Source organism: Eschscholzia californica, unplaced genomic scaffold, assembly GCF_041429995.1.
Source record: "Eschscholzia californica isolate CP2 unplaced genomic scaffold, dmEscCali1.0.p SCAF_1, whole genome shotgun sequence".
Lineage (NCBI taxonomy): Eukaryota > Viridiplantae > Streptophyta > Magnoliopsida > Ranunculales > Papaveraceae > Eschscholzia > Eschscholzia californica.
The window spans coordinates 48,044,963-48,060,400 of record NW_028238198.1 but is presented as its reverse complement, the minus strand read 5'-3'; the positions used below and the strand labels follow the sequence as shown (position 1 = coordinate 48,060,400).

Below are 15,438 nucleotides of genomic sequence, written 5' to 3'. Positions count from 1 at the left end.
TCGGTGAGTTGATCGAAACGTTGATCGATTCGTTCGAATTTTTCTGTTGTTTCCTTCTTGTACTCATTGAAACCTTCTTCCAACTTTTTACCTGCAGATAGCCCTTATTTAATGTTGTCCCATTCAGATGAAAAGGTTGGTGTTTTCTCCTTAGTTGGTGTAGCGGTGATAGTAGTGTTAACCATGGTGATGAAGATGAAAGAAGAAAAAAAAAATTTATGGCTCTAGATACCACTTGATGTAGAAACGCAGCGGAATTAAAAGAGATTAAATAACTAAATAAGAACGATGAAAATAAAGATCAAATAACTCTAAATACTCAACTTTATTAAAATTTCAAAGGGGTTTTTCTCTCAATCTGAGAATAATAGACAAACTAGATATCCTTTTATAGGATTCTGGACTTTCCTAGATAGACTTGAATTATACTTTCCTAAATAATTAAATACTGCAACTGCCTAAATAACTAGACTCAAATCTGGACCTTTCCAATTATTGGAAATACTAAAATAACATAATTTCCTAAACCTAAATTATCTAATAATCATACTAAAATAAGGACTTCCTAAATCTACTCTCTCTGGCTGGTTGGCCCATGACCGGGTTCGGTCATGGAAAAAGTCTCCACGCCGGGTGCCCCTGCATCAGAAGCACGTGTGTGAATTTTTTGTGGGTGTGCGAAAAACATGTTTGAACCGTTTCTAAAGTTGAAGAATTATTCGGGGACCAGCACGTTGGTAGGATGTATTTTAATTATTAATGTGCGGGTTTTTGTTAGAGTTAAAAAAACCCCAAAACTAATTAAAGTTTTTAAAAAATAGAAGTAATTACATCTAAAAAATAATAGAGAAGATTTGGTTGTTGGAGAAAATTCAACGGCTAGAGATGATTCCCAACATGATTGTTGGGGTCCCCAACGATAATGTTGGTGACCTTCAACCGATCCTAAACCCTGGGTCGACTGAAGTGATCAGTTAGGTCTCATCCCCAACCGACAGAGGTTGGACCTCCCGGTTGAGGCTGGAAATTTGAATTTTCGACCTTAGCCGGTGGAGGTTGGAGTTGCTCTAAGGTCCAAAACTTTTACTTTTAATAAGCCAAACATCTAATAATATCTTTGCCCTTAGGTGTGATGGATTAGCCATTTTGGTCCTCCACATGGTCAAGTGCCATTGTGGCCATTCTAGCTTCCAAATATGTGAAGTACTCTTTCCAATTTTACCCCTCTTCATTTAAAATAGACTTTTAATTCTCTTTTTTCTCTCTTTGTGTTTATCCTCAAGAGGGAGATTGTCCAATGATTTGTTATCTTTCGCCTCTCTCTTGTTGTGTGTAGCAACTAGCAACGACCTACAAACCCTAAACCCCTCCAAGAATCTACTGCAGCGGTAGTGGTTCGGCTACAGTGGTTTAGCAAACTTACTTAAGAAGGGGCTTCAACGAAACAACTTCATAGGTGGTTTAGCAGAACCAGAAAAGACAGTGGTCTCGGGAAACCACTTATTTAAAGGTTTCCGCATAAACCACCCAAAAAATAGTTGTTTTCGATGGTTTTCTCAGAACATTTTGACTTTCTCATTTCCTCTCTGTTTATGTCACTCGCTTTCCTTTCTTCTCTGGCTCCCATACGTTTCATCTTTATTCTCGTATTCATATTTTCTTGGTTTGATTTGAGAAGATAACAATTGAGAGAAGAGAAGCATTGAAAAGTTAAAGTAGGTCAGATTACTATCGTCCGATGATATCTGTGGGTTTTTCCAAGTTTGGAGCGAGAAAGAGATAAGAAGGAAAGATAAAGGAGGGAGAGAAGAGACAATTAATTTATTTTCAATGAAGAAGGGTAAAGTTGGTAAAAACTAGTACTAAATATAAATTTTTACCAAAAGAGATCTGTTAGCTAGGGCGCCAAAATTGCATGTTGAACAATATATAGAGGTTAACCCAACTTATTTTTTGAGGACTGTTTTTCTTCCGTCCTCTTTTGTCTTTAAACAGCAAAATTTGGTCCTTCCTTTTCCAGCACACAGTAGTGAGAGAGAGAGAGAGACTTTCCAGCACAGAGTAGAGAGAGAAAAGAAAGAGTTGTCACTTTCTTTCAACAGTTCTTGTTTCTGAGAGAAAGAAAGAGATAAAAACAGGGGAGGGGAAAAATTGAAGTTGGTGGGTAAATTTTAAAAATTGAATTTTTTTTTTTTTGAATTGAATTTGTTAACATTCTTTAAACAGAGGACCCACGAGTGGAAGGAGGGAGAGACCTACAATTTAATCCAGAGGGAAAATTAAAAAAAAAATTATTACAGAAAAAGATGGAGCCCTCAACCAGAAATCAAAGCTATTCTACTTTAGGTTTTCTAGGTTTTGTTTATAGGTCCTGAGTCTATATACCTAAAACCCAATATCTTTCTTCTTCTTCTCTACCATTTCTTGTTTTCTCTCTCTCTGAGTCCCACATAGTCAATTTCTTTCTCTAGATCTCTTCTCTTTCTCCCTCTCTCTCTCTCTCTCTCTCTCTCTCTCCTCTCTCTCTCTCTCTCTCTCTCTCTCTATAATATCTTCCTCCTCCTCACAGACTAACACGCATGAACAGAAAACAAACAGTTCTACATCTCTCTCTCAGTCTCACAGCTGAAAAATCCCACACAGATCAGATAGTACTGTTCATGCACACATTTGATTTGCACGTGTTGTGTTGTTGACTCTCTCTCTCTCTCTCTCTCTCTCTCTCTCTCTCTCTCTCTCTCTCTCTCTCTCTCTCTCTCTCTCTCTCTCTCTCTCTCTCTCTCTCTCTCTCTCTCTCTCTCTTCTCTTCTCTATCAAGAGAGAAGTTTGTTTTGTTGGTGGTGGTCAAGACATTCACAATTGTTGTTTAAAATTAAGGGGTATTACCCACCACTACCCAGACAATCAATTCATACATGGAATCAACTGAACCTAACCAGACTAGTACTAATAGTTCAGAACTCCACCGCCACCACCAAAACCTCCTCCACCACCTCCTCCACCAACAACAACAACAACAACTATCTTCCTCTTCTTTGCAGCTTGTTTCTTCATTTGCTCAAGATAGATCAGAACCTGCTCCAAGCCCAAACCCAAGCCCAGGCCCATTCATGGGTTCAATAGCAGGTACTGGTGGTGGTAGTGGTGGTGGTGGTGATGGTGGTGGTGGGAATTATTCAACATCAACAACAAAGCAAGCACCAAATGATGGGTTAAGTAGGCATAATGAAACTACTACTAGTACTACTACCACTACACTAGCAATTTCAAGCAATAAATCAGGTGGTGGTTGTTCATCATCAGGAGGAGGAGGAGGAGGAGGAGGAGGAGCAAAGAGGTCATCAAAAGATAGACATACAAAAGTAGATGGAAGAGGAAGAAGGATAAGAATGCCAGCTACATGTGCAGCTAGGGTTTTTCAATTAACAAGAGAATTAGGTCATAAATCAGATGGAGAAACAATTGAATGGTTATTACAACAAGCTGAACCATCTATTATTTCTGCTACTGGTACTGGAACTATCCCTGCCAATTTTTCAACTCTCAATATTTCTCTAAGAACTACTAGTACTAGTAGTAATCCAACAACAGCTACCAGGATGATCTCCCCCCATCTTCATCATCACTCTTCCATCTTAGGGTTTCATCAACAACAACAACTTTTAACATCTCATCACCAGAGTCCAGATCATCAAACTATTGCTGCTGCTGGTTCTGAACAAAGCGATCCGTATTCGAGAAAACGTTTCAGAGAAGATCTGTTTAAAGAGGAAACTACTGCTAATGATTCCCTTAATTCTCATCATCAAGGTAATCAAAAATCACCTACAAGTACAGATTTACAAATGACATTACATCAACAACAACAACAACAAGAACAATCATCTACCAACTCTACTGGATTAATTAGGCCTACTTCGAATCCTATTCCGGCAACGGCTATGTGGGCAATGGCACCGGCTCCTAATACAGGTGTAAATACTTTCTGGATGCTGCCCGTCTCAGCCGGAGCGACAAATGCTGGTGGTGGTGGTGGTGGGGGAGGTTCAGCAGAACCACCACAACAACCAGCTCCTATATGGACTTTCCCAACAGCTGGAGGACCATATGGAATATCCCCACCAACATCACTTCCTTCTGGAAGCACAATGCCATTGAATTTTATGCCAAGATTTAATTATATCCAAAGTGGTGGTGGTGGTGGTGGTGGTGAATATCAAACATCAGCAGGTGGTAGGGTAGTGGGTGGCTCATTCCCACTTGGGTCCATGTTATTTCAACAGCCTTTAGCTTCTCAACAACTTGGTCTTGGAATTTCTGAAACTAATAACTTGGGTATGTTAGCAGCACTTAATGCTTATAATTCAAGAGGAGGAAGTGGTTTGAATATGAATTTTGATCATCATCATAACCAACAAGATCATAATCAGACTCTAGACCAAGCTAGTGATCATAGTGAAGATGATGAAGATCCAACTAATTCTCACTAATTTAACCCCCCAAATATAATTAAGGTAGTTTATGTGTTCTTTTTTTTAACCTACCCACCCTCTCTCACTCTCATCATTTTTATGTATATTTTCTTTCAACCATGCTCAACAACCCGAAAGATGGGCCGCCCACAGGCCGAAAGCCGTTGTGGCTGGCTCCCACCCATTGGACGGGTTGTTTCTCTCCACCGGCCTGTCCAATCGGAGCCAGTCAAGTCGGCTTTTGAGTTGCGGTCGGACCATTTTTTTCAGGCCCTTTAGCATTTTTCTTTATTGATTTCCCTGAGTGGTTTTAGTTGTTGGGAAGCAACAATTTCATTTTTAATTTTGAGTGAGTTTGATTAGTGAGTAGTGCTTGTAATTAATTTACTAAGATCACATATTTCATTTTGTGATCATCTCATGAATTGCTTTTCATCTTGTTCTTCTTTAACCTTCATTTTCAAACCTTTGTTTTTTGTTGAAAAAACCATCTTGTTTGTTTATATAAAGAGACCTAATTTTGAGCATATAATATAGAGGTAATATATATATATAAGTGTATTATTTTTAATCTGGAGTCACAGTCTAAAAGGATCTTTATTTCTTAGCTGCCATTAAAGAACAAAAAACTGAAAACAAGTCCATAAAAAAAATCAAATAATATTTTAATACAATATTTTTAGGAAATTTTCTCCTCACCTCCAATTTTTTTAATTTATATAATACTATGAAAACAAACTATCTAAAAACAATGCAAGTTGCAGATGTAACAGCACATTCTCCACCTCTTTGTATTATATAAGAAAGTTCATTACTTATTAATCTTATCTTGTTTACAGGATTTAGGGTTTCTTTTTTTGTGTTGTTGTATGCTATGATAGAAAAAGACTTGAAAAGAAAGCAAGAAAGAGAAAACAAAGACAATAACAGCTAGAAAGAGGAGGGTGGAAAAAGGAAAAGGGGAAAAGGATAGAGAATGGTATCTGGTTTAGAGGATGTTTTTTCCTTTTTACCAAAATTGGGAGAACATATTTTGTCAGCTTGAAAGAGGGGTTAACATGGATTTTTAAATGGGTGAATTTTGGGGTCAAACTCTCTCTCCCATGACCCATCTATTGTTTTTTTTTTTTTTTTTTTTCTGATGAGGTACAACCGAAATATCTAAAAAACATTATACAATTCCTGCGGAAGATCTAATAAAGAAAGCCACAACCATGTTCCTTTGTTTCTTCTACTCCATTTTGCCAAGTGGTCCGCTTTATAGTTGCCTTCTCTGGGAATATGAGTATATATCACCTTGGTGAAGTTGGCCTCCAACTGTTGTACTTTATCTATAATCTTTTCAGACTGCCATGATATGTCTATTGTTTCCTTGTTGAGTTTTTGAACTATATTTAGGTTGTCACTTTCAATATGGAGGTAAACAATCTTCTTCTTAAGAGACCATTCAAGAGCTTTGAAGATGGCTTCGCATTCACACTCTTCAGCATTTTGACCTCGAAAAGTGAAAGCTGTTGCTGCAAGGAAATTTGCCTGGTCATCGTGCATAATACACCCTATCCCCGCCTCATCCTGTACTGCTATAAAGGAAGCATCAACATTAACTTTAACAAAAGGAAAGACTGGTGGAGACCAACCAATAACCTTTTCAATTTGCTGATGGGTACTATGAATATTCTGGAGATTAGTACTACTTTTGATAGTATCTATGATCATCATCGGGACAGGATCTTTAGACCCAAAACATTTATCATATCTTGCTTTCCATATATGCCAAAGAATAGTCGCGAAAAGACTACTAATGTGATCTTCTATATCTTTCCATGAAGTGATCCAGTCTATAATGTTACAGATATTAATCGAAATAACATTGAAGTGCAGCCAAATAACCTTAGCTAAATCACAATGTAATAGTACATGAATCATAGTTTCTTGTTCTTGACAGAATTCACAATGATAAACATGACCGATATATTTTCCAATTCTATCTCTTACCGGTAAACTGTTGGTACAACATTTCCAAAGAAATAGTTTGATTTTGGGCAGAATTGGCAAATGCCAAATAAAAGTCCATTCTTTCATATCATAAGGATAGTGTTCAGTACGTAAATAGTAGTACATGGATTTTATAGTGAACTTACCCGATTTGGTTAGAGACCATCTAGCTGTGTCATCCTGTTGATCCTGTATATTAATACTTAAAATAGCATTGCATATATCTCGATTAAAGCATTGATATAAAGTATTCGTATCCCATTGATTATTCCTAATCAGTTGAGAAACTTTCATGAGATTGCTATTATTCATATTGGTAAGAGGAGGAGGGTAATTAGGTATCCAGAAGTCCTGCCAAATATTAATATTCGTACCTTTATTAATATCCCAAAAGGTCAGATTGGACACTTTGTCTACATGATTGGATATGGATTTCCAGAGCCAAAAGTGATGATTTTTAGCCGCTTTTGGTTTATGATCTTTGGTGAAATACTTGGCTTTTAGGATAGAAGCCCACAGGGAATTAGGATTCTTAATGAGACGCCAGACAAGCTTACACAAAAAAGCTTGATTATCCAGAATCGGATAACGAAAACCAAGACCTCCCAATTTTTTTGGAAGACATATGGCAGACCAATTAATAGTATGGATGGATTTGGGTTTTCCCCACCAGAAAGCTCTTTGAAGGGCTTCAATGCGATTACTTATACCTTTAGGTATGGCAAAGCATTGCATTTGGTATCGGGGAACAGCCGCTGCTATTGTATTAATAACAATAGAACGGCCAGCTTGGGAGAGAAGAGAAGTTTGCCACTTGGATAACTTAGTCTGGATTTGGTTAACGAGGGAAGAAAATACTTTCTGTTTATTTGCTCCTATGAAAAGATGAGTGCCGAGATATTTATCAAGATTAGAGGATTGATGAACTTTCAAATTCCGAATAATAATACGCTTGAATTTGGGGTGAGTGTTTTTCGAGAAAAAGATAGTAGATTTGTCAAAGTTAATCATTTGGCCAGAAGAAGAACAGAAAATATCCAGGATGTGCTGAAGCGAAGAAATGTTCTCCAGAGAATTTTGCCCAAAGATGATACAATCGTCGGCAAAGAGGAGATGCTTGAGATTAATATTGGTACGAGGGATAGGGAAGCCTTTGAAAGGAACAGGCAATCTGTTAGTTTCTAGAAGACGACTAAGGCCTTCCATGACTAAGGTGAACAAGAAGGGTGAAAGAGGACCACCTTGTCTAATTCCTCTGCTAACGTTAAAAGTCGGGCCAGGACGTCCATTAATCAGAACCGCCATGGTGGAAGTAGAGATACAGGTGTGAATGAGATTGATCCAGTGAGTCGAAAATCCCAGACGACTCATAATAGAATCAAGAAAATGCCACTCTATACGATCGAAGGCTTTAGACATATCAAGCTTAAGAGCGAAAAAACTTTTCGAACCCTTAGTCCGCTTAAAAGAGTGAGTAATCTCCTGACTGATAATGACATTATCGGTAATTTGCCTGCCGGGAACATAGGCCGACTGAAAAGGTGAAATGATCTCAAGGAGAACTATTTTGAGACGATTAGCTAGAATTTTGGTAATGATTTTATAAGTAGTGTTCATAAGGCTAATAGGTCTATAGTCCGACGTTGTCTGAGGGGATTTGGTTTTGGGTATGAGGCAAATATGGGTATGATTAACCTGCTCAAGAAGAGTACTATGAAGAAAAAAGTCCGACACTAAAGCTATGAGATCAGCTTTGACAGTCTCCAATTAGTTTTATAGAAGTGAGGAGGGAATCCGTCTGGACCCGAAGCCGAATCAGATTTAAGCGATGTGACAGAATTGTGGATCTCAATATCTGACGGTTTGTTGGTAAGAATAGTATTCTGAGAGTTAGTAATTTGACCAACAAAGAGATCAAGTAACTCATCAGAGATACTAGAACCATTAGAAGTGGAGATAGCTTGAAGATTAAGAGAGAAGAGATTAGCAATATCAGAGGCTTCCTGCAACCATGAACCAAGGTTGTCTTTAATGGTCGTAATTCGATTTTTCCGATTACGATTAATGGCTTTAGCGTGGAAAAATTTAGTGTTTCGTTCACCTACTCGGATATTCTCATTACGGGATTTTTCCTTCTAGAGGCTCTCCTGTTGATTATAAGCCTCCTCCAATTTATTATTAATATCGTGATAATAGTCCGGATTATCCGTATTTTGGAGAGCCTCAGTAAGGACACGAATCCTGTAATCCAAGTGACCAAACACAGTTTTATTTCACCTGGCCAGATTAACCCCTAATTGGTTGAGTTTCGGTTGGATAGGAATGGAAGTGCTGGGCCAATGATCACGAATGAAATTACCACAATCTGGGTGTGACATCCAAGTCCGAATAAATTTAAAAGGTCTCTACCCAAATTTGAAGTGGTAGCAGTAGTCAGAATGATGGGAATGTGGTCAGAGCCGACCCCAGGCAGGTGAGTAACAAGAGTGGAGGGGAAATCCATAAGCCAATTATGATTCGTGAGAGCCCTGTCCAATCTTTCCTTGATAAGGGTGCCCCTAAAATGTTTGTTAGTCCACGTAAAAGTATTACCGCGAAAGCCCGCATCTCTCAGACCTAACCGATTAATAACTATATTAATTTTATTAACATAAGAGGGCATCTCCTCTTTGCCCCCTTCTTTCTCCGAAGGGTGAAGGATGGTGTTCAAGTCACCTATGAGAACCCAAGGGTCTGAAGACTCAGTGTTCTGATTAATAAGGGTATCCCAAGGAACCATTCTATTCTTGCTATATGGGCTTCCGTAGAAGCCCGTAAGAATAAAACTGCTTCTATTACTGTTGTGAGTACACTTAGTGTGAATAATATGGTCATCCTCATATAAAATCTCAACAGTATACTCATTATTCCAATACAAAACAAGCCCCCAGCTTTATTTTTAGGCTCCACCAAGAAATGGTTGTACTCAGCATGCAAAGGAAGCAATTTGTTAAGTTGGTTTTTGGTGCTTTTGGTCTCAAAAAGGAAGATGAATTCGGGCTTATAGGAAGTGATAAGCCTATAGAGGTGTTTGCGATTTAAGAATTGCCCACAACCTCTAATATTTCAAGCCAAGATGGACAGGTCTGGTCTCGGTTGGTCCATACTAATCTCTAAAGGCACAACAGAAAAGAAAGAAAAGAAAACAAAACACAACAGCTAAGATATAACCAGTAAACTAATCCTAAACAGACAATATAAGAAGTAAAAGAGAAAGACCAACTAAACAAAGAGAACAAAATCTAAGAACCACTAATAAACGAAAACAAAATAAAACAACTATCTTAAGAGAACAGAAGTCAAAACTAAACAACTAACAATAGATAACATAAGATAACATATAACTTAAACAGAACATCTAACCAAAGAACAACTGCCAAAACAGGTCCAAGCACCCAACTTCTGGTACTAGATGCCACAGAGCCAAAAAGGATTCCCACTAACTTGTGGCAAAAGCCCAAGAGTTAGTAGAATCAACCACTAGCCTAGGTTCAGGAGAGATCCAAGGCTAAGCTCTTTGGCTACTGGTACCAGAGAGAAACAACAAAAGAGGCTATGAAGCCAACAAGAGTCCGACCTGCAACACCTAACAAGACTAAGCCAAAAAACAGAAAAGAAAAAAAAAACACAACTACAAGAACCAGAGCCTAAGAAGACTGGTCTGGTGGGTGAACCCCCTCCCTTTCCTCCCCTTGCACAAGAATATTCAAACTACGAGACAATAACATTGATTCCTCAAGAAGTATTTGGGTCTCCTGATTATCTGAAAACATGCCCTGAGGGTGATTATCTTCATTTGAAAACTCCGATGAGCTGATCGATTGGTGACTAGACTGATCCCTAATCCTCTTACCAGAAGGGTTGAAGAGAAGATGGGGTGGTGTAGGGTGATGAACCGGAGAAGATGGAGGAGCTAACAATAAAGGTTCAACTGGATCATGGGAGAGAATAATAGTGTCATCCATGGTATCATCCATGGGGTCTGAGTCTGTTTGTTCATCTTCCCCTGAGTAATAGTATTGGAGAGGAGAGGGACATCGATTTAAAGGGTGCTCGATAATACGACAGTTCTGACATATAGCTCCTGGAAACTTTTTATAACTGAGTTTGATCTCTGTTACTGTGTCTTGAAAGATAGGGTTGATTACTGCTAGCAAAGGAGATCGAACATCATACAAGAAATGGACCCGGATGACTGGATTGTTAATAAAACCAAGGTTTCTAGGCCTTATATGAATGATCTTCCCCATACATTCGAAGATAGCGTCTAGATCATCCTTGTTCTGAATCGCCTGTGGAATCTTGTAGAGAGTACACCACATTGGCTCATAAAATAAGTCATCTGTACTCTCTGTTAGAGGGAAATCCACTTGTTTGAGGACTAACAACATTCCCCTAAGAATCCACGACCTACCGAAGTTCAGAGCGTTAAGGACAAAGAGACTCTTAGGTTTGATCAAAAAAGTATTGATAGGACCTTGAGTGAGTGCATAATCGCAATCACGAAAAAAACGTGAGCGAGGGTACAGTAAGCTTTTAATGAAGTTTAGAGAAGCTTCATAGGGGTTGCACCATCTTCCAACGAATCCCTGACTGATGGGTTGAAGCTCTGGTCTAGTGGAAGGTTTGGAAAAGCGGATTAAAAGTCTCCCACGAGAGGATAGAGTGGATTGAGAGGCCATGATAAACCGGAAAGTGAAAGGAAAACAGAGATGGTTGAGAAGAAAGGTTAAGTTAGAGTATAAAAGGGGAGGATGAATTGAGGAAGACAAAACAGGTAGGACAATAAACAGGAGGCGCCAATAAATCATGATGTAGTTGCATGCAAGGGGATTGGGGGAAGGTCACCACCAGCACAGCCTACTCTCGAGCTCCGGTGACGACTGTTCCCATTCTAGAGAGAGAAGCAAGAGCGTAACGACAAAAAAACCAGGAGAAATAAAAAAAAACCTTAAGAAGAAAGAAGGAGAAAGATAGAAAGACAAACAAGAGAGAAAACAGAGAGAAACCGAAAAAGAAAGAGAGAGAATGGAAAGAAAAGAGAGAGAAAGAGTAAGGAATTAAATGTATCTTGCCTGGTTGCTGAGTTTCGAGGATGTGACGGTTGAGTGTCCAAAGAACCTTCCTCAGCTCCTTCTCGGGTGGTGAAACGACTTAAATGTGAAGTGAATTATGCCCAATCTTCATTCTTCTTCATCTCAGGAAAGATTAAAGGATGGATCTTCTCAAGATCCGCGATATTCTCTTCCTTCTCTCCTACCTAGGTGATTTATCAGTCTATGGGTGCCGGTATTAACTCAAGTCGAAATTCAAGGCTGGAATGATGATATTTTGTCTGAAGTACAGGTAGAGAAGCTTCCCGAGAGAAGATCTCAGAGAAGCGCCGCCGATTTAGTAGGTAGACGAAGATGAAAAGGAGGGAGATGAAAAACCCTAAGTGACGTCACTCGGGAAACTCTCTCTCCTCAAAAAACCCTAAGTGATGTTTCCACACACCATTTACAAATTTCACCCATCTATTGTTGATGGTCAATTTTTGTATGTGTTCAGTAGCCATACTCATGTTTGTTTCATAAAAAAAGAGTTACAAGACAATGAGGAATTAGCCCACAGCCCTATCAAAAGGGTTGGCCTCTATTTATGTCATTCCAACTTTGCCTTCCATACAGGGGCGGAGCCAGGATTTAAAACTATACAGGACTAGCCTAAAAATTTTATAACTATATTTTTTCTTACGATAAATATATATTTGTCGAAAATAACATGTAAAGCCAATTTTTGGTGTCAAAGTACAATTTTGTAACATTATTGTCACAAACCATATATGAGAAGTAATATCATACCTATTAAGAATGCGAAGTTCGTCCGTTGCAATTATATCCCATACTTTGTCCAAAAGACTACCTATCAAAAGAAACATTTTGCAAAATATCATATACTAAGAATTTATCTATACAATGCGATAGTTCATTGAATTATAAAGTTCACAAAAGAGTAAATAAGATCAAAGTAATATTTTCATTTCATTGTGTACATACTACCACATTTAGCATATAACAAAAGAGGGTATATAGCAAAAAACAAAAGATGTACAAAACATCGAAAATCAAATGACATGTAACTATACTACTTGAGTTGAGCCCTACGATCCTTCAACTTATAAAATTCATCAATTATTAAATCAGAATCGATTGTTTCGGCTATTTCCTTCTCGATGTGTATAATCATGCAGTCTCTTAGGAAATCATCCTCCATTTTGCTACGAAGTGTTGTTTTGACATGCTTCATGGCTGAAAATGCTCTCTCAGTAGTTGCCGTAGAAACTGGTAAAGTTAACACCAAAAAAATCAATCTATAAACCAGACAATAAGACTTCGACATTCTTGTTTCAACCAATTTCTTGCACAACTCTGACATCGTAGCTAAATTTTGAAATTCCGAATGGTGAAGCACATCATGCTCATAATGTGACAATTGGCATCTCAAACCATTTATATCTTGGTTAGTAAAATCTTCTGGAAAATACTTTTCAGCAAGAAGGCAAATATCATCGATCTTAAACGACCTAAAAGCATCTGTAGGATCCAAGGTTGAACTAAGTATAAGAAGTTCGATTGCTTCATCAGTAAACCTTGTATTCAACTCCTCTAACTGAAAATCGATGGCGACATTAAATAAATCTATATGGTAATGATGTGCCAATGTGATATTGTCTTGTTGCCGACAAGAACGAAGTGAACCGACTACATAAGGATCACTCATATCCGGTATTATCACATCATTTTTATTACAAAATGCTTCTACTTGTTCTATGAAAGCATCCCAACCATCTTGTCTCAACTCCCTAAGAAGTGATTTTGTACTTTTTACAAGTCTCATTGCATTGACAATATCTTGAGATTTTTTCTGAAGAGCTTGACAAAGCAAATCAGTGATCTCCATAATCTTACACATCAAATGCAATATAAAAACGGTTTGAAACGTTGTCACCGCAATGAACAAACCCTCGGCTTCTCCACATAAAGTACGAGTTGGTGCGGTTTTCATTAAATTTCTAAGAACTCCACACGTTGCACTAAACATATCGATCAAACTCTTCACGGAACTTAAGTGGGAGCTCCAACGAGTAGCCCCCGGTCGTTGCAAGTTGCTTATTTGGTTTAACCCTTTGCCCGTCTCAAGCTCATCATCTTCTAACAAACTCGCAATTTCATTAACTCGAAAAGATTTTAATTCATCTTGCCTTAAAGGTGAAGCACAAAGAAAATTGACGGTGGCATTCAATGTTGAATAAAATCGATAAATAGCATTTACGTCTTTACATGCTCCAACTAGTGCTAGTTGTAGTCTATGGGCAAAGCAATGCACATAGTATGCATAAGGACAATCTTTAAGAAATAATGCTTGCAATCCATTAAAAGCTCCACGCATATTGCTAGCACCATCATACCCTTGACCTCGCATATTTTCCGTATGGAGGTCGTTACGAATAAAGACATTAGTTATTGCTTGCTTGAGAGTCAAAGAGGCGGTATTTTTCACATGTAAAATATCAAAAAATCGTTCTTTGATAGATCCACCATCATCAACAAATCGCAAGACAATACCTATTTGCTCCTTGTGTGATTCATCTTGTGCTTCGTCGACAAGAATGCAAAACTTTGATGATCCAACTTCTTCTCGAATCTTGTTTCTTACTTTGTTAGCAAGGATTGATAATATTTCCTTTTGAATTGTAGGAGATGTATATTTAGCATTTTGTGGAGCATTTTCTAAGACAACTTGTTGGATTTCATCATTGTTCTTAGCCAAAAGTTTTACCAACTCAATGAAATTGCCACGATTCAACGAATTTGTAGATTCATCATGCCCCCTAAATGCACTTGTTTGATAGGCAAGATATCGTAAACAATCAATAGATTCGTTGAGTCTTCGCCGATTTTTCTTCACTAGTTCCTTCGATTGTACATTAATCATCTTATCAATATGTCTAGATGTCCAACCTAAATCTTGACAAGCTTTTACGGCCAACATGTGTTGAGAATTATGATCTCCCATATGTGTTAGGAATGCACATTTTTTTCCATCTTTGACACTCTTCCATCTTCTAAATCCTTGATCCGTAAATGATGTACGTTTTGGAGGATTTGTTTCAAAGATAAAACATGGAAAACAATAGGCCGCATCTTTTGTAGGAGAATACTCAAGCCAAGGAAATAAGGTATACCAAGAATCTTGAAATCTTCGGGATTGCTTTCCAAACTTTGTTGTTGGGTAGTCTTTAAGGATAGGTTGATAAGGTCCCGCATTAAGATATGCACGTCGAAGTTCATCTTGTTTGTTAATAGGATGTTTCCAAATTTGAAGGCGCAATCCCAAATCACGTATAAAAGATGTAGCATCAACTTCTTCTTCTAAAACATTCAAAGGAGGTTGTCCATCTTCTACTAAATTTTCAATGTTGGATATAGAAGGTGGAGGTTCTAAATCATTTTTGTTGTTTTCTCTTGTTGAAGTAAAAAACGAATATAGAGTTTTTTTTCCTTCGTTTGGGTACTTGAGCATCTTCGGACATTTTAGCCTAAAGTTAGATCAACATGAAAACAAAGCAAATTTAGATGAATTCTTACTCTCTAAGTTACAAAAAGATCATGGATCTTATTAGCTAAGTCTTGTCTAAAATTCATATACCCCTTAAACTCATAAAGACCTAAAGTTACAATCAAAATTTCATCCAAATCATCTAAACTAGTAGCTCAATTTATCTACACCATTAACCCTAACAATAAAGTAATGGACAATGAATTAATGAATCTCAATTATCTACCTAAAAATCAATAACCAAATAGAAATAGTAATACCTAAAAAAAAAAACTTTGGGTAATCCCACCAATCCACCATTGCTATTTGTACTTATCCTTGTCATAAATCA

General features: G+C 37.8%; 2 protein-coding genes across 2 annotated transcripts; one reads left to right on the top strand and one right to left on the bottom strand.

Moving 5' to 3' along the window:
* Window positions 1-2,165: 2,165 nt before the first annotated feature.
* Window positions 2,166-4,923, top strand: LOC147567282 (transcription factor TCP23-like). The gene has a single exon (XM_086653918.1). It carries the CDS (start codon window positions 2,916-2,918, stop codon window positions 4,488-4,490), a length of 1,575 nt encoding a protein of 524 aa, XP_086510044.1. The 5' UTR covers window positions 2,166-2,915; the 3' UTR covers window positions 4,491-4,923.
* A 7,709-nt stretch (window positions 4,924-12,632) lies between these two features.
* Window positions 12,633-15,071, bottom strand: LOC147567281 (uncharacterized). Its single transcript, XM_086657390.1, has one exon. The coding sequence runs from the start codon at window positions 15,069-15,071 to the stop codon at window positions 12,633-12,635; it is 2,439 nt and encodes an 812-aa protein (XP_086513516.1).
* Between the last annotated feature and the right edge of the window lie 367 nt (window positions 15,072-15,438).

Coding starts and splice junctions, on each gene's coding strand:
- LOC147567282 (XM_086653918.1), top strand. CDS start 2,916: ATGGAATCAACTGAACCTAACCAGACTAGTACTAATAGTTCAGAACTC.
- LOC147567281 (XM_086657390.1), bottom strand. CDS start 15,071: ATGCTCAAGTACCCAAACGAAGGAAAAAAAACTCTATATTCGTTTTTT.